The sequence below is a fragment of the Egretta garzetta genome, unplaced genomic scaffold, assembly GCF_000687185.1.
Source record: "Egretta garzetta isolate BGI_Z169 unplaced genomic scaffold, ASM68718v1 scaffold7, whole genome shotgun sequence".
NCBI classification, from domain to species: Eukaryota; Metazoa; Chordata; class Aves; order Pelecaniformes; family Ardeidae; genus Egretta; species Egretta garzetta.
The window spans coordinates 150,015-168,865 of NW_009260350.1; the positions used below are offsets into that span (position 1 = coordinate 150,015).

The 18,851-nt window shown below is 40.8% G+C and overlaps 2 protein-coding genes across 2 annotated transcripts in view; one reads left to right on the forward strand and one right to left on the reverse strand.

Moving 5' to 3' along the window:
* EIF4ENIF1 (eukaryotic translation initiation factor 4E nuclear import factor 1) overlaps nt 1-11,964 on the forward strand; it is a 21,752-nt gene extending 9,788 nt beyond the window's left edge. Inside the window, exons 8-19 of the mRNA XM_035898314.1 lie at nt 1-70; nt 398-577; nt 2,685-2,914; nt 4,403-4,474; nt 4,845-5,028; nt 5,519-5,598; nt 5,969-6,108; nt 6,287-6,371; nt 7,439-7,571; nt 8,743-9,087; nt 9,322-9,486; nt 10,046-11,964. The exon at nt 1-70 is cut by the window's left edge and continues 21 nt beyond it. Coding sequence (XP_035754207.1) covers nt 1-70; nt 398-577; nt 2,685-2,914; nt 4,403-4,474; nt 4,845-5,028; nt 5,519-5,598; nt 5,969-6,108; nt 6,287-6,371; nt 7,439-7,571; nt 8,743-9,087; nt 9,322-9,486; nt 10,046-10,272 — 1,911 coding nt within the window. The 3' untranslated portion in view covers nt 10,273-11,964. The remainder of the gene's footprint in view (nt 71-397; nt 578-2,684; nt 2,915-4,402; nt 4,475-4,844; nt 5,029-5,518; nt 5,599-5,968; nt 6,109-6,286; nt 6,372-7,438; nt 7,572-8,742; nt 9,088-9,321; nt 9,487-10,045) is intronic.
* Nucleotides 11,965-13,003: 1,039 nt separating this feature from the next.
* DRG1 (developmentally regulated GTP binding protein 1) lies at nt 13,004-18,845 on the reverse strand. Its single transcript, XM_009642819.2, has 9 exons — nt 18,829-18,845; nt 18,495-18,618; nt 17,645-17,820; nt 17,163-17,232; nt 16,120-16,289; nt 15,235-15,365; nt 14,850-15,017; nt 13,733-13,855; nt 13,004-13,257 (listed from the first exon to the last, which is right to left on the reverse strand). Exons 2-9 carry the CDS (start codon nt 18,616-18,618, stop codon nt 13,158-13,160), a joined length of 1,062 nt encoding a protein of 353 aa, XP_009641114.1. The 5' UTR covers nt 18,829-18,845; the 3' UTR covers nt 13,004-13,157.
* Between the last annotated feature and the right edge of the window lie 6 nt (nt 18,846-18,851).

Here is an 18,851-nt window from a genome sequence, read left to right on the forward strand (position 1 = left end):
CCAAGTCGTTCTGGAAGTCGGTCAAGCAGCTTGAGATCTACGCCACATGAGGAACTGGAGAGGCTAGCAGGTAAGACTATACAGGGTCAGATAGCCTCCTTCCACATTCCTTCCTACTCATTCAATAAGAACATGGCAGATAAAGCTTTAGGATGGTGAATTCTCCCACAGTTTAAGCACTTGACATTCTTCTGGAAGCTCTTAGAGTAAGCAGCTATTAAGTTCTTTTTTATAAATGTTCTTGTCATGCTTCTGATGACTTCCCAGCTGATCTTGGGCAAGGGGTGTAAGGCATAACTTTTCAGTGACATGTTGAAGTTGGTTACCCTTATATGTTCATCTTGAGACATTGGGTTGGTAAACTGATGTCGCAGTGCTCCTGGTTTTGCTGTTTCAGGTCTAGAGCAAGCCATTCTCTCCCCTGGCCAGAACTCTGGAAACTACTTTGCTCCCATTCCATTGGAAGACCACTCTGAAAACAAAGTGGACATCCTAGAAATGCTACAGAAAGCCAAAGTGGACTTAAAACCTCTTCTCTCAAGTCTTTCAGCCAACAAGGAAAAACTTAGAGAGAGCAGTAAGTGCCTCTTCAGATATTGTCAAGTTCTTGTGATGCAGTATCTCAAGGCAAGAGGCTTGGTATTCCGGAAACCTCCGCTGCCAAGTCCAGGAATAGGACGTAATACAGGTTGACTTACGCTACTGAAAACCCAATATTCAACAGATCTCAGCTGTGTCAATGTCATCACTGGTTCTTTTCATCCTAATCTCAGGATGACATCAGGACTCTATCAAACTGCTTTACTGGCCAGTAATGATCATAAGTTAAGATCATGCAAGTCTTGATCTGAGTTTCCGGCTTTGTCTATGGCATTTACATACACTTTTCGTACTGGAGACTGGTAATGTCAGCTCTGAAACTGGGCGGCATTTAAACTCCGGCTTTACCGAAACCTTAAAATGTCATTCTTGCAAGCATCTATAATCACATTGATCCATTAAGTATCAGCATCTAAAAAAGAAGGCTTGAGGATGTCAGTTTTTTCAAGTGCATGCTGTAGACTGGAACTTCTTAAGACTGTTGCTAGCACTTGAAGCACAGTGGTCTGTGCTCGCTGTTCAGTGTGTTAAGTAATTAACATAGAGCTACAACATAGGAACAGATTTGTCTTAGTTATGCTGACTTGGCTAGAATCACGGGATTCCAGAGAACTTAGTGTGTTAGAATTCACTTTTGCTAGCATCAGCTGTTCTAAACAGAGTTCAGGTCTGACTTTAAACTTAATGTTCCAGGCATGTCCAAGTTAGATATTTGCATGTTTGGACCCATAGCATGCATGGAGGGTACAAAATGCATGTGTTCTTTGAAATCTTATATCTAATTCCAAATTGTTTTCTCTTTGGCAAGCAGCATGTATTGCCATGTAAACTGGACTGAACAAAAGGTAATGCTACTCTGATTTGTGTGAAGTAGCTAGGAAGGAAAGCATCCAAGTGCTGCGAATATTCTTAAGCATCCAGTCTGCGAGTAGGGATTGTTGGCTAACATGTGGAGAACTTTCTCTTAATTTGACTTAAATAGAACTACAAGTCTTTTCTGTGTTCTGCTTAGCCTGACTTTCCTACTAAAAGCTTTTTAAACTTTGATCTTCACAAACCAAGGATGAAAGAACAAAAATTGTGGGGAAGCTTCTATTCACCAAAAAGTTACCTGATGTGGGTTCTGTATTCCCATGAAATGCTGTAGAGTTCTTCAGGTGTTGTGGAGTTTTCAGGTCAATTTCTCTCCACCGCATCATTTATTTCCTCATGTTCCATACTGCATGTCTGCATCATTGTTTCTTTTTTCCACCTTCTTGCCCAAATTTCAAGTAAATCTTATTTCTTTGGGCCAAAGTCTGCTACAGCAACCCATGGCATGCTCCTGTCTCTTCTTTCTTTTTCTCTTAAGGGGTTATACCTTGTGATGTTTGTTAGCTGGTCCATTAAGCATGTCTAGCCTTGATGTTGGGCCCTGATAGATATTTATATATGCATACAGAGGAAAAAAAGTATGGCTTAATAACACTTGTACCTTATTCTGGTTATGCCAGTGAAGTCTTGCTATAGTGGCTTTAATTTCTGAGCAAAAACCGAAAAATCTGCTTCAAACTTTATGCACACCAAACTAAGTGTGTAACTGAGTCTCCAAAGTATCTAAATTTTCCAGGTATGTATTCTCTCTACTTCTGATAGCTTCAATTTGATGTCGCTTACACTGTGGCTGTAAGACCATCTGGTCTCCTGGAGTATAAGATAAATGGAACTTTCCTAACTGAAAAAAGAACAAACTCAGTTGTCAGATGAATGTTCCCTATTAAAAGCAGGTGAAATTGTAAAATGTAGTAATGGCATGTCTTGCAGGGTAAATGAAAGCTAGTGAGAACTTACAAGCTGAAACCTAAACAGGTTCTTGGGGAGCCTTACATGCCTGTAGCTGCTCATGGCAATGCTCCTGATTTAAATATTAGAATATCAGTCTAAACGCAGATCAGGCATGATTTGACAGCTAGTGTGAATATCAGAAGATAAGTTTTTGGCTGTTCCTTGTTTTCAAACAGCTTGTATTTAACACCTGCACAAGAATTGTTAGCTCACTTGTAAAGAGTGCCATGATTTACCAGTATTTCTCCTGTATTTCTCAGCACATTCAGGAGTTGTACTTTCAGTGGAAGAAGTTGAAGCTGGGCTAAAAGGCCTGAAAGTGGATCAGGAGGGGAAAATTGCTACTCCGTATATGGCCGAGCAAATGGAGGAAGCATTAAATGTCACTGGCTCCAGACATATCAAGAAAGATGGAGATATGACTGCATTTAACAAACTAGTCAGCAGTATGAAGGCAAGCGGGACTTTACCTTCACAGCCCAAAGTCAATGTAAGTAGCAGACACCTGGCTCTTCCAAACTGTAAATGGTTATATGTTATGAACTGGAAACCCCTTACACAACCCTTCTGATAACATGTGAGCCTTGACTGGATACATCAGCATGATCTTAAATATAGGCTTACATTTAGAATATTGTGGCTTGGAGGGGACGTAAGGGAGGTGCCTTGGTCACTTTTCTCTTAGCCAAAGTAACTGAAAGGGGGGGCTTTTTTTATTTTGGAGTTCACAGGGTTGATTCCATGTTAAGTTTCTGAAAACCTCAGAACTCTTGTACTATGTGAGAAGTCTAATAATTGCCACCTTGAAAGTGGACCTCTGTGAATATCTAGTCCAATTGACTAATATCTGGACTTGAAGACTATAAATACTTGCCCCCAAGAAGATTCTCTATGATGAAAAGGCTGAATCTTCTACTATAGAGGACATTTCAGTTAGTGTTTTAAGATTCTCCTACACTTGAATTCATCCTGTCTGAACCTTATTTAACAAATAAATCTGTGGAAAAGGTACTGTCTATATAACGGGTATCATCAGTCTACTCTTCATGGAAGACTTACTAGTGTTACTTTAATGGTTGCCTCAGTGCTGCTATTCAAAGGCATTCTCTGTTAAAATGCTTGTAGTATGGGTACAATTAACTCTTACCTGAAGCTGGGATGTCTTGCTTGAGGGACGTTTGTTTTGCTAGAGGTATGTCCATGCATGATCTAATATTTTAAACTTGGATTTTAAAATTATTTGTACTAGGATAAAACTAAACTGAGTACTTGGTAGCTGAAAGGTTAATATTAAACAACAGATGATACTAAACTTTAGACTGGGAGAAATTGTAGTATGAAATTTCATCCTGCCACTAACTGCCTAAACAGTATTCTTGACCCAGGAGCTATCAATGACTGTTTCTGGCACCATAAAATACTTCTAACAATGGAGTAAGTTTAAAGCATCTGTTTTTCCTGCCAAACTCCACCCAAGGACTTCTAGCCTCATCCCACTTCACTAAAGATAGTGAAGAATGTAAATTCGGCCTGTGAGAAATTTGCAGACTGTTTTCACACTTAAATCAAGACTTTCATTTCTTGCTGTCCCTTTACATTGACATGGAATTTTGATGCATAGAAGAATATCTTAAATGATTTCTCTAGTATATGAACACTTTTCAGCTTGTGCCTAGTTTCAGTTGGCCACTTGACCCAATGTTTCATCTCCAGTTTACACAATATAAATTCATGTATCTTACTCAAACTTGACTAAGGCACACTGAACTACCTGCATGCAATCTAGCACCAGCCATTTTCTTAACTAGGAAAGATCTGTGAGCCAGCTTAGCCCTTGACTTTGCTGGAGTTTTATTTGGCTGATGCATGGTTCTAACAGAACAGGTGAAATTATTTCTGTCACTGAGATGAATGTGGTTTGTCTCTTAATGAGTCTGATGCTTGTTGTATCCACATTATAATGTTTTCATTTTCTTAGCAGAGCCTTGAGAGCCACTTAATGTCACCTCCAGAGATGTCAGGCCAGCCTCTATCAAAGAATATTCTGCAGGTACTTCTTATTGGTGGGGGAAAGTACGTTAGCAGGCATCCCTGATAGGAAAATGAAAATTATTTGAAAATAAGACATTTAAGGCAATTATGAGATCAGTAGTCAGGCGTGAGTCCCTATAGAGGAAAGAGAACCAGTCACTAGTTCAGCATGACGAGACAAATTTTCAGGTAAACTATTTCCCATGATTACAACTTGAAAATGAAAAGCCTGGATAACTGCCTAATTCTAAGGGCAATCCAGAATTGGTGAATGTAGTTGCATAAGTCTCTTAAACTTGCTATAAATAGTGTAGCCTATGGTGTAGTAAAATGAGCTTCTTTGTATAAATTGATCATATTCTGAACATTCTTTCATTACTTATTTGTAGGAACTTCTTGGTCCACCCATTACCAGACCTGCTTCATCAAATGTCTTAAGTGGCCTGATAGGTGGTCTGGAACCTGCAGCCTCTTTACTGACACAAAGGGCACCTTCTCCCCCCATTCCACCTGTGTTTCCAACTCGAGCTGCTTCTGCAGATTACCTGCGTCATAGAATATCTTCACCCATTGGTGAGACTGGTTGCAATATACTTTTTTCCTTTTTATTACCTGAGTTTGTTTTAAAGAATGCTTTACAGAACAATTAAAAACTTCCTGGCGCTTTTGATGGGCAGCTAGGTCAGTGTTGGCCTTGAGTGCAAGATGCATTTTTGCTTACTAGTCTCTAAGGTTAATTTCCAAAAAAAGCAGATGTCTGTGACTGATCAACTAGAACTCACAGTAAATTCTGTTGTGGAGTAATGTGCTCAGCTACTGTATAAGAAGCCAATTTTCAGGGACTACTTGGCCATTTCTATTGTGAAACACTACTGGTAGCCTCCCTGTAGCTCTCCAGCCTAGTGACAAGGAAAAGACAGCTCTGCGTGGGCTTAAGGGGTGAGCTGGGAGTCTTCACAAGGAATCCTTAATTCATGTAGAATTGTTTAACTTAAGTATGTGTATTGTATCTATTGAAAGAAACTGTTAGTCCTTTTAAATACAGCTGTTGAATGCTCCTTAGGTTTTGGACAAGGTTCTCAGCAATTGCTTGGTGATCCGTTTCCAGGTGTAAGGAAGCCCATGAGTCCAGTTGCTGCACAGGTTAGATTAAATGCTTTTTGCTTAATGTGTTAATCTCTTTATGTTGTGTGGTCTAGAACTAACTGCAGGAAATACAGACTTAACTGTTGCATTCAGATGTTTATGCTTACTTAAGTTCACTCTGAGTATGAGAATGCAAAGTCTAATTTAGTGCAGTCTGAAAACCTCATTGTAATTGGTACCATAGAGTACCTCAAGTACAAGATCTTTTGAAACTTCTATTGTCTGTCAATAAAATAGATGGCTGTTGGTGGGTAGACACTTTGTGAAGACATTAGTAGCTAAAGCAGTAAAACATCAGTATCTTAGAAAACACCCAACCAAATACAAGCTTTGATTTGTGCATGTTTTTTATACAACTCTGCTCCAGATGAGTCCCTTGGAAATACAGCAAGCTGCATTAGAGGGACTAGCGTTACCACATGACTTAGCCATACAGGCAGCAAACTTCTATCAGCATGGCTTTGGTAAACCCCAAATGGACAAAAGCCGAGATGGCTACAGAAACAGGTGAGTATCTGACTGCAAAATTCAAGGGGTACACTGTCAACTGATTTTTTTTTAATGTATTTTCTTTCACCAGCTGTTAATACTAGTGACTCAAGCTTGTATTGGTTCTTGACAACTGTGCCTTCCACTCTGTGCCAAGAGTAGAGCTGCTTCTTACTAATTCCCTGTCCGTTAACAGGCAGCAGCGAGTGACTAAATCACCTGCACCAGGACACAGAGGGAACGCATCTTCTCCTGCCCCTACAGCATCCATTACCAGCATGGTTAGTACCTAATGTATAATGATTGTAGGAAAAGCTTTAAAAGTGTCTGCAGTAACTACATTATAGCAATTGTAATCGGTAGGAGAAAGGGAGGCCATAGAAGAGTTAATTATATTCATGTTATATCGGTGGCCACATGATACAAGAATGAGTTACACTTCATACTTAACTGCATGTCTTCGCTTTGGAAAACAGCCTTTTCTGACCACTATCTTGTCTAAAACTGAAGAGGTACCATTAATATTGCCTTGACATGGTCTTTTGAAACCAAGGGAAGATAACTGTGAAAACTCAGGCACTCATATTTTGGTACTTAAGTTTTCAGAAGACAAGTGCTGAAAGCCATCAGCCACTTCAGAGAACACTGGTCTTCGGGTATGAAGTGACTAACCTAAGTGTCTGTAGGTTGAAATATTACCCAGGAGCTTCAAGGTTGCTTTGGAAAAAAAAAAATATCTCAAGGCCAAGCTGTTGCCTCACTGCCTTCAGCACTATGTAGAATGTTGCTTTGATCTAAACTTTCCAATTGATTGGTCAAGCAGTTGTAGCTCAGGACTAACATAGACTATCAGCTGCTAAATCAAACAAGTACTTTTGTTTGTACACCAAATGAGTGGCTTCTGCAGATGCTACATAACTTTGGGGGAAAAATACAAACGAGGCAATAGTTTCCTGCAGGTCTGCCAGCCCTGAGTTAATACAGATAAGGCAGCTCTGTATGAATTCCTGTTGAGCTGCTGTTCTGAACCAATAGCAAAGAGGAAACAACTGTAATTTAAAATACAGCTCATCTATTTTGTTTCAAGCCTGTCAAGGTACATTTAACTGAGAAGATCTGCTTGTTTTAATGAAGGTATTAGACTTCTGCAAAAGCTAGAGAACTGCTTAAACTATAGAATAAAGCTGTGAAACGAGGTAAAGTTGAGTCAGCCACTGTGTGCCCATGATTTTAAAGAGCTTTAAATGGAAAGCATATGCTAGAATTGGTGTCCACCCACAATTAAGATGGTGTGGCCTAGATAATGAGCACCGACTAAGGGTGTTGTTTCTTACTATGTTCTCTGCAGCTATCTCCTTCCTTTACACCTACCTCGGTGATTCGCAAGATGTATGAGAGCAAGGAAAAAAGCAAAGAGGAGCCGGTTTCTGGGAAAATGAAAGTCAGTGATGGTAAAGATGAAAACCAGAGGCCAAATGAAGGTACTGTAATGGCTTTAAAATAACACACAAAAGAGATTTGGAATAGAATCAAAGAGCTTCAGCACATAATATGCCCAGGCTAACTTTAGACATTCCAGATTTGTGGAGATGAGGAGGGTGTAGAAGTGAGCCTATACTAAGAGGAAGGGTTAGAGAGGACACACTTCCAGGTGCAGTCTTTCAGCAGTGTTGGGTTTAAATCCTTTTTTTTTTTTTCCTTTCTGTCAGTTTGTGAGCAATAGTGATGCTAAGAGTCTTGGACCAAAACTGATTCTTTGCAACTGGTCTTGATGAACAAGCATATTAACAATAACGTTTCCATATCTTTCTACACCAGTAATCGAATACAAAAAAACTTACAGCTATCTCGAAGTCTTAACTGAACAATCAAAGTTAAGACCAATTAAGCTCTTTTTAAGTGTAGCAGATGAAGAAAGCATTTTGTCACCCAAACTGGTGTAAGTGGCTATTAGAAGTGCTCAGTATGGATTGCCTGACCCAGTAAGACTAACATGCCTAGTTGACATGATATTGTACTTCGATACTGATAACTACAGAGGTAGCTTGCAGTTCCAATTACAGAGCTGACTTTTTTCCTTTTAGCACTCCAGCTGTTACTGCTACCTGATAGCAGATGACTAAAGATATTTTAGGCCTTGTCTAACTGATCTATATGGTCTGTGGAAGTAGCTGCTTGAGGTGCTTTAAGGTTCTGTATCTTGCTAAGGAGATGTCAGACATAGAAGGCTGCTGCTAACCCCCAGACGCATTGAAACTGAAAAAACCACTTTGGGCTGGATTTCTGGTGCAACTCCAAATTATAATCTGTCTAGGGAGAATCCCTTGTACCTCCTGACTCCTTTGGGACTGACTCATCCGTGCTGCCAGTTGAAAATTTCTAAGAGGAAAATTAAGAATTAAAGGTGGAGTCACTGCTGACTCTGACCTAATGTAAACTTGCTGTCAAGACACTTCTGTGGAACACATTCCTTATTACTGTTTTGAAATAACTTGGCTGAAAGCATCCAGGAAAGACAGATGCTAACTATTAAAGACATATGACTAAAGTTCAGCTAGTCCTGGAATCTAGCTATCAAATCCAGTTATTAGCTTTAATTTTCATTAGATGTAATCTCTAGTTGTGGACTATAATAGCTGTATTCAATTCTAGCTACAGATAACCTACTCTCTAGTTCTGTGGAGAATGCAGATCAAGAAACTTTGCCCACCTTAGGTACCAAACTACCTGCACTGCAACGCTCTGCATGTTCCACACCTCTTACCCAAGCAAATCGTTGCACCAAAGAGCAAGACTACAGGCCTAAATCAACTGGTAGAAAGACTCCTACAATGGCCTCCCCAGTACCAGGAGGCCCTTTTCTTCGTCCTGTTCATCAAGTACCCCTTGTTCCCCATGTACCAATTGTACGACCTGCTCATCAACTGCATCCAGGACTGGTCCAGAGAATGCTGGCACAGGGGGTTCATCCGCAACATCTTCCTCTGCTGCAAGCAGGTAATCCATGCTTTTTTTTTTTTCTCCCTTAAGTTAATGCACATTCTCTGTAAGACTGACTTTGTGTTGGGAACAGCACAAACTGATACTCACTACTGGTAATGTTTATTACATCAAAACTTAACCTTAAAAACCAGGCAATAAATTCCAACCCATCTAAATACATAAATGTTTATTTTGATTTATGTTCCTTATGCTTATTAGTTAAGAAATTTCCTTACTCTTGTTCAACAGGCATGCTTCCTCCTGGGGTGGACCTGTCTCACTTGCAGGGAATATCTGCTCCCATCCTTGGCCAACCGTTTTATCCACTACCAACAGCCAGCCATCACATCTTAAATCCACGCTCTGGGACACCTTTGCAGCTAGCGATGATGCAACAGCAGCTACAACGATCAGGTAGGCTAAAACATAAAAGAGGAGTGTGAGTTTTGGAACACTGCCTAGCCTGCCCCAGGTACTATACTTGTTGGCCTGTTTCAGTATACTGTGTTAACTGGAAGCTACTTTGGTAATTTAGATATTCATAAATGCTGATCTTTTGGGGGTATTGCAGCAGTTCTGGCCACTGCAGGCGCTCTCTTTCTAGGCCAGAAGAAAGTCCTAGTGAAGCATTCACTTTCAAGATATGTGTTGCTATTGACAGATCTGCTCCTTGCAGCATGTATGCTGTCTTTCTGTCCCTGCTGGGTGAGAGGCCACCTGCTTATCTCAAATAAAATGCTATTTGGTGCTGGTCTCCCAGTTAAAACCTGCGTGACACTGTGTCCAGATCTGTCAGTGTCAGACAGTTTATGGGAGTACTAACCAGAAAATAAACATGTGGGGTCTGAATTTCCCAGGGCCAATGAAATAAGAGCCACATGGATATTGCGTGCCTTATCAGGTGATTGTTCTGGGCAAATCTCAGTGTTGGGTGAACATACTACTCCACCTCTAATAGCTTTACATTTCACAGGCACCGGAGCACAGGGATCACCCGCTGGTGCACAAACAACCCCTCAGAATGTGCTGTCTCGGACTGGATTATCTCATGGGCACACACAGCTTGACCATCGCCCCAGCCAGAGAAGTGGCTCTCCCATTGGCCTTGCAAAATGGTTTGGTTCAGATGTTTTGCAGCAGCCTCTCCCTTCCATGCCATCCAAAGTCATCAGTGTAGATGAACTGGAATACCGGCAGTGAACAGTGACCACTGGGTGGGACACTTGTGATTCTTTAGACTGGATAAAAATGTCCATAGTCAGGACTTCACATCCGTTTGTTTTTTGGGGCTTTTATTTTTAGCACTCTGTGCAGAATTTCTTTTTGAGAGACTAAAGCACATGGCACCTGTCCTGGTCTCATGTCTGCATCAAGACTAAAGGATCCATTATGGCTTGAATAGAGAAGCCTGAAGAAATTTAGATGCAAGACAAAGCCAGTTTAATCCTGGAAGTGTCTATTTTTTGTTTTTGTAAGATATGTGAATGAAGTGCTGATATTCTCTAGTGTAGAGGTAGCAGCTATGGATTCCTCCTGCAGAAAACTAAATGTATAGACCCTTGTGTACAGACTTGTGTATAAACAATCTTTTGTATATATACACATAGAATAGCCTTTTTGAATCTATACAGCTGTACATAAGAGTAGCTGATAACAGTTGAGCTTTAGTTGTGCCTATGGTTTGGATCTTTCTCCATTGTAAATGTGGGACTTTCTTTAAGATTAAAATTGCATATCCTAAGTGTGAGTGAACAGGATAAAGTTGCTTTGCCTTTTCTTGCTGCTCATCTCTCCTCTAGGTCTCCCTCTCACATTCTTTCGTCACATACTGTGCACTCAGTGTAGCTAAAGTGTCAAAGTAAAAAGCCCACATCTTGCTGTCTGTGTGTGTAAAAAAAAAAAAAAAAAAAAAAGTCTGACTCCTTGTATGTATGACTCTTGCCATCAAATGAGAGAATTGTTTAGTCTTCAAATAGCCTTGAGGATGGGACCTGGTACAGTAATGATAAAGCCAGATTTTCAGTCTGCGATAAGCAGAGACTGTAGGTACCTACTGGTCATAGTTCTTTCAAGAGGGCTGGTGCTGGTCCTTGTTTAGCTGCAGTATTTTCCTTGTTTTAATCTTTCAAACCAGTTACTAAAGGTCATCAAAATGGAGCCTTTAAATCCTCACCCTTCAACTCCTCAGTCATAGCTGTGGTATGTTCTATGCTGCCTTCAGTTCTATTTATAGAAGGGAGTCCCAAGAACTGTCCTAAATCTAGTGTGCATCTACTGATGCAATTACTGTGAAATTTGCCTTCGGAGTCTTGTTCTGTGGCTTGAAAGGAGGAGGATGGGGTAGTTTTGTGATCTTACTGTGTATATTTGGTTTTAAAATACTATGTTCCTTTTAAGCCTGTTTCACTTTCCTGAACAGTTAAATGTTCTCTTCCATCCTTCTACTGCATGGTTCCTCACTTCACTTTCTCACTTGTGCTGAGTCTAGTACTGCTGTCATGTCCTCTATCTAGTGTAGGCCATTGTGCTCTTTTAAAAAAGGTGAAAGCAAAACCAGAATTCTCACAAACTTGCTCTTTCTTAGGTCTCACTGAATGCAAAACCAGCAGCAGGAGAAAAAAAAAAATCACTTGACTGTATTATAAGAATTGCCAGCATGCTGTGGTGGGTTTGTTTCAGTCCAGCAGAGACAATGTTGTACAGAAATAGCAAGCTGAAATCTCCGATGTGGAATCTGTTGGGGGTCACCCATACTTCTCTTCTAGTGGTTGTTCCTAAAACAATCTGTGTAAAACATGCAATCACCAGCTTGTCCTTGTAAGATTGTTTTCATACTTTTTTAACTTGACACTTTCCCAGTAACATTCTGTAAATAAAGTTGATTCTACCAGCTGTCTGTATCAACTGCTCTTGAACTTAACTATAATGATTAATTTTTTAACATTGTTCTTGTCTGTAAGCTAAAACTACAGTTTGAGCTGAATCTGTGGAAAATTTCAACTTTATCTTCTGGGGCAGGGGAACAGGAACAATCTGCTTTGATGAAGGTAACTGGCCTCACTGAAGACATACAATGGAACTGCTGCATTTAAATGTTATATGTGTCCTTGAAGAACTCTTGAAAACTAACCAGCTCTAAAGAAAGAGTGAATGATGATTACTGTTTAGGGCTTCTGCTATGCTCCCTCTTCCCCTTAAGGCAGATAACCCCAGCACAGCTCCAGTAGTTTCAGCTGACTTATGCAGGAATCTACTTCTAAGCTTAGGAAAAAAAAAAAAAAATTGGGGGAAAATGCTTTCTTACCCAGCTGAGTAACCCAACTCACTGTTGCAAGGATTTAGTGCTTGAATGGGTGTCTGAAATCACTACTTTTCATATGTGTAATAACATAAGGGGGAGTGGTTTTGACTCATTAAACACCCCTACTTCCTTTTTGTAGAGCAAATGCTAGAGGCTAATGCAGTTGATAAGTTAGAGCTCTCACATGAACAAAAACCTTTATTAATTTCTATTAAAGCAACAAAACCACTGCTTTGAGCACAGCCTGCCTCTCTCGTACAACTTACTTGACTTCTCTAAGCAGGAAATTTCTTTTAAGAAAACTTAAGCCTACAGTTGCTAACACAGAACATGAGCATCTAGCTTACTTCCACTCCTACAAACAACTGAAAAAGTGACTGCTTGTGAGCAGGAACCATCTTTTCCACACCTGCAGGACTATTAATAGCCTCAAAGTATTCAAACAAGAATATTTCAGATTAAGGCAGCCAGAGCTAGAACTCTATGTCCTCTGATGTTGTTTCATAAGATACAGTTCTCCAGCCTCTGCTTTTCATGTTTTGTTCTGAATTGGAAAAAAATAATTCCTGATGTGAACTTTATTCCAATTTGGAAAGACACGTACATACAGCAGAAAATCACTGCAGTACAAGTTGGCCAGAAACATCAGTTTTACTGTGCAGTAAGGTACTACCATAAAAACCCAATACCCATTTGCTATAGGTTTGATAGAAATGGCCTGTTCTTTGCCACTTACAACTAATGACAAGTTTCAGGCACAGTGGTGAACCATGTCAGAACAACTTTATTTCTTCACAATCTGAATAACATCCTCATCTTCAAGAGTATGGTCTTTACCAACTTTTTGAGGGTTGTGTTTAACAGACGAACCCCAGACCAGGGCACTGAAAGAAGAAAAAATTTAAAAGGCTTAGAAGTGTAATATGCAAACAGCAGAACAACAGCTATTTCTGTCACAAAGCTCATACAGAAAGCCGTGCTTAAGAGCTATTTTTATTCTGCAAGTACCTGGATGAGTGCTCTGTGTGAACCAGAGTATAAGCAGATCAAAACAAAGTATGAAGTCATCCAAAATACTTGTGGGCACAGGACAGCGGCCTGTAAAGCTACATCTAGCCCTACTTTCTAATGTAAAGAAAACCATTTTCCCCATAAAAGAAATTTATCCAGGAACGAACATAGGAACACCAAATATAATTAAGTATTAGGATTAATTGTCATAGGGAGATCTATTCCATTCAACGTCAAAAAGAAATCAAACCCTGTTTTCGCTTCTAGTTTACAAGAGAATGAAAGAATATACCAGGAGGCAGATTGTTTTCCATTCTCTATAAATTATTCTTTTACAATAATACTTACTATTTGAAGTCTTTAATGAGATTTTTGTGGATCTTCATGCAAAAATCCTCCACTGTGGTCTTGCAGTAAGGCAGTACCACAGGAGAGGTGTAGTCTGGGAGCTGCCCTTTAGGTTTGGTGTAGCTGTAACACAGACGGGACAGTCAGTCAATACCAAAACTTCCTCTTTTTCAACACACCATGAAATTTCATAGGTTATTCACACTGTCATCCTAGGTGCTTGTGCTGAGTTCCACTATTTCCGTGGTGACAACATACTCGCTGAAGTGTTTGGTGTTCTTAAGCTGAAAATGCATCTGGGTAGCCAATGGCTGCAGCAGGTTCTCCCTTGTAACTACAAAGGTTTATCTCTAGTGAGCTTTTTGTAGTTGCTTAGAAGATGAAACAGGAATACTTGATGGAAAAGAGCATCTACAGTATTATGGTTCTGATTTGTAATTTTTTTCCTGTGAAAAACTCAACATATATTAGGAAAAAAACAGACAAAGTCTATAGCCCAGATACCTAGACATACTAAATCCCTTTTTACAATAGATCTTATATTGTCACAAGAAGATAGATACAGGTTTAAAAGACTACAGTTACTGCATTGTAAGTATTAATAGATTCATCCATTAATTCATCCAAAGAAATGCATTAGTAGTATGAGGTAAAGCTGTAATAATTTATAGTAAAAATATCTGAATTTAGTTCTTCATCCAGCCTTTCAGTTCTGTTAAGAGAGCTGAATGTGAGTCACTCATGACAGATTGAAAAGACATACCTCTGAAATTTGTAACTTTGCACTAAATTTTACCAGAAGTCTGTGTTTTCAGAATATTTTAAAACTTATTTTGGACTTGATTTTACAAAGTGTTCATTTAATTCCCCTATAAGAAGTTCAAAACACAGCACTTGTGACTGTTACGAAACTCTGTCCATCACACAACAAGACAAGAGGAGCACAATCTCAGATTTACAGGTTAAACACCAGTAACTTTTCACATCACCATTTGAAAGCTAGAGTTCTGTGCTAATAGAAAACCATTATAAAATATTCATCATTCATCCATTCTCAAGACATTCTTCAGTCTCAGCCTTACACTTAACTCCACAGAAGGCAGCAACTGGGACTCACATTCGTACTAGCTTCAAGTAGTCCCAAATTTTCTCCAGCAGATCATCAAAGTTCCAGCGATGATGAGCAGATATTGGTACACAGTGGGGTACTTTGTAAATAATGTCTAGTTCCTCAATGGAAATCTGGTCAATTTTATTTAGGACGTAAATGCATGGAATGTAAACCCTGCAAAGAGAAGGAAATATTATTAGAGCAGCCTAGCAGCAATATGCTGCTACCTTTGAAAAAGCTTCATTTTTTAAAAGGACAGCAAGGTGCTAAACAACATCTGTTGATACCACATTGCTAGCTTAGCTTCTGTGGGAAGCAAACCTCAAGAGATAATTCTTTTTTTTTTTGAATATAAGTTGCAAGTATGCCAAACCCAGGGTCCCAACAGTACCTGTTCCCTTCGACAACATCAATTAGGTCATCAGCAGTGGCATCGCTGCGCAGTGTGACATCAGCATTGTGAATTTTATACTCTGCTAAGATGCTCTTCACTGTTTCAGTATCCAGCTCACTCTGAGGACACTGAACACAGACACAGTATTAAAGAGTTTACAGTCAAATCAAGTATTACAATTAATAATGCTATCACCTACCAATTGCTGCATATAGATTACTGGAAATAATAGCTGCATTGTAAGTTATTGGACTTGACTATGATTTTACCATAGGAAAATCCCTCAGGAGAGGGAAAAAATACGTAAATCATAACAGCTTTATTTATATTAATGCCCCACTGATAGCTGCAATCAGACATTTCAGAAGTAGTGTTTCCTGTCAATCTGAAACCAGTTACAATACAAAACTATGTATCTACTAGTTCAGTGCCCAGACAACTGCATGTTAGCTACCTAGATCCCAGAGCAGAGTTCTGGTTTTTGGTATCTCTGGCTATTTCTATGCTTTTAAAGGTTCAGTGGTAAATGGGAAAAGAGGAATAGTCCAGCTTGCAAGGCCTGGAACTCTGAGCAATCTTCTCCAGAAGAATGCTGCAGCCACCAAGCGAGAGGCAGTTTTTGCACACTCTCCTTTGGGCCTCGGAACCTGTAACGGTTGGAAGGCAACCAAGCCTCTAATTTGGGGCCGAGGAGGTGGTCAGGCTCTTAGGGCAGATATGGATGGCCTCCAAGAAAAGTAACTGACTACAGCACAGTACAGCAGTTCAGCTTCTAAAGAAGTCATAGCATAGGAATGGTCCCAGGCGCACCATTAACTGCAAATGCCTCTTTCTTCAAGGATTTTTTTTTTTTATTTTGGTTAAAAAAAACTTCCAACTTACTGTGGCTGTAAGGTTAATGCCTCCTTTATCCTTTTTTTTAAAGCCAATATTGGGGGGCTTACTATTCAGACGAATTCCAAATCCCTCCAGTTCATTCTCAATGATTTTCTTGTGACCAAGGGGTTTCAGCACATCCAGAACAATCAGAATGAGATTACAAGTTCGAGCAACTAATAATAAGAAAAAGAAAGTAATCTCTCAAATAAGTATCCTCACACAATGAGACAAAACACCACAAAATATGGCTCAGTGGACTTGATGACAATATCAGAAATAGTGTGGCCAGCAGAACTAGGGAAGTGATTGTGCCCCTGTACTCGGCACTAGTGAGGCTGCACCTCAAATACTGTGTTCGGTTTTGGGCCCCTCACTACAAGAAGGACATCGAGGTGCTGTCAAGCATTGGAACGGGCTGCCCAGGGAAGTGGTCAAGTCCCCACCCCTGGAGGTATTTAAAAGCCATCTAGGTGTGGTGCTTAGGGACCTGGTTTAATGGTGGGCTTGGCAGTGTTAGGTTAATGGTTGGACTCGATGATCTTAAAGGTCTTTTCCAACCTAAATGATTCTGTGATTCTATATTAAACCCGCGAAGGCCAGTATGTTGCTTATTTTTAAATTCCAGTATAAGACTGAAGTTTGTAGTACTGGCCAAGCACCACTGACAGACAGATCCTTACATGTTATAAAAATCACAGGCTGGAAGAATCTTCCCTCCTGTCTACATTCAGAGCCCAGAATGATGACAATAAGCTACGTAAAGAAATGAAGACAGCAGCCTTGTTTAATATGGGATCACAGCCACCTTCAAAATTGATAATATACTTCCACTGCAGTGTCAATGCAGAGCACGAACTCAGCAAATACATAAAGCCAGAACTGAAAACAGAACAAAATGAAAATGGCTACTGCTTTCCATCAAGCAGCTCAATTCCAGCATACAAGTCAGCTTTTTTAGGACATCAGAAACGGTGATTCAACCTTTCATTCTCACTGTACTAACTGAACCAGTGATAGGATGCTGCCTCCAGCTCTAATATACTCACCTGCAATGACTTGCCGTCCTCTGCCTTTACCATCCTTGGCACCTTCAATAATTCCTGGGAGATCAAGTAGCTATTTGTTCAGAGGAATGAAAGTAACTAGTGAGAAAAACATTTCTCTTCATGGATAAAATAAATCTGACTTTTACCCTTCCCCTAAACCAGCTGACACTACTGCAAATCTGAATAGAACATAGCAAAATTGTTTTCCCTTTGATTCTTATATATTGTATTATCCCGGGTGCCCTATTAGTACAATGGAACAGATAATCTCATGCAGAATATGAGAACTACACAGGAACTCCTCCCTCAGAGCAAAGTGAAAAGCAGCATAAAATTAATACCTCATGGAAACATTTCCAATGTATTCTCAATCACTTCTACACATCACGTCCCATCTGCTAATGTCAGGCTAGACCATTCAGCTGTAACACCATCGCATCTATATATGCAATCTTAACCTCACAGACACAAAAGGATCTCACCTGTATCTTTGCTCCTTTGTATCTAATGACTCCAGGCACGGTAGTTAGCGTAGTGAATTCATACGCTGCCACTTCAGAGTATACACCAGCAAGATTACTTAGAAGCGTAGATTTCCCCACTGATGGAAAGCCCACAAACCCAATTCGGGCATCACCTGTCTTTGCAACATCAAAACCTGCAAATAAGGAGCAAAAATATTCCTTTAGAGATTTGACATTTTCTGTCTTTTAAGGTTCTAGACAATGGTCCTGCTGCTACTTTTAGTATTGCCTGAGTTAAAGCCAGGTAAGCTTCCCTAAAAAGGAGGATGAGACTATAAAACAGAGAGTTCAAAATCTCTATTGCCTTGCACGATTTTGAGTAACACTCCATGGCAGGTACATGTCAATAGGTCAGTAGGTTGCAAGGCTTTCCCAGCAGGCTACCTGACTTGAGTGTAGGGGGAGCATTCCCTTTAAGCACTGCAGCTTACACAATTCACACCTTTATATATAAAAATAGGTGCCTGCTGCAAGACGCTTCTTCATGTAAAACCCCTAAGACTTCTGCAAATACAAGACTGTATTAGCCAAAACGCAGAAGTCCTTTCATTTACGATTCAACAAGGGTTCCACCCCAAAGCCCTAGAAAGGGCCACAAACCACGGCTAAGGTCAAGGAAAGGGAAGGACAAGAGGGAGAAAAGGCGGCTGCTCCGATTTATTCAGCGGACAGTCTGTAACTATTTTAGCAGACAAGAGCCAGCCCCTTCGATCGATTTCCGTCACACGCCCCGCACTTCAGCGGGGAGGAGCGGCCACTTCTGCAGAGGCCGCCGAGGCGGCCGGAGCCTTCCCGCAGACCAACGCACCTTCCCCGGGGCCGCCGCCGCCGCCTCCCTTGGGGGTGATGAGCTCCCGGCGCAGCTTGGCCAAGCGGGCCTTCAGCAGCCCCAGGTGGTGAGCCGTGGCCTTATTCTTCTGCGTCCGGGCCATCTGCAAGAGCACGGAACCGAGGACTCACCACGGGAGAGGCTCTGCCGGGCCGCACCACCCCTCGGTCCCACCCACGACCCCAACGGTACCGGCAGGGCCCTGTCACCCCCTCACGGAGCGGCACCACGGCCGCCCGCGCCCGGAGCCCCGCGGCCGCCCCGCCTTTGTGCCTGTCCCACCCCCTGACCGGGCAGAAGGGCGACGGGTTACCTCAGCCTCGATCTCCGCGCTCT

Bases quoted from the DNA above. Each gene is read 5' to 3' on its own strand.
- DRG1 (XM_009642819.2), bottom strand. From the start codon at position 18,618: ATGGCCCGGACGCAGAAGAATAAGGCCACGGCTCACCACCTGGGGCTG. The intron at 17,821-18,494 runs GTGCGTTGGTCT...CCTTATTTGCAG, and splicing joins CGGCGGCGGCCCCGGGGAAG to GTTTTGATGTTGCAAAGACA. The intron at 13,856-14,849 runs GTGAGTCCCAGT...TCTGTGTTACAG, and splicing joins TACTTGAAGCTAGTACGAAT to CTACACCAAACCTAAAGGGC.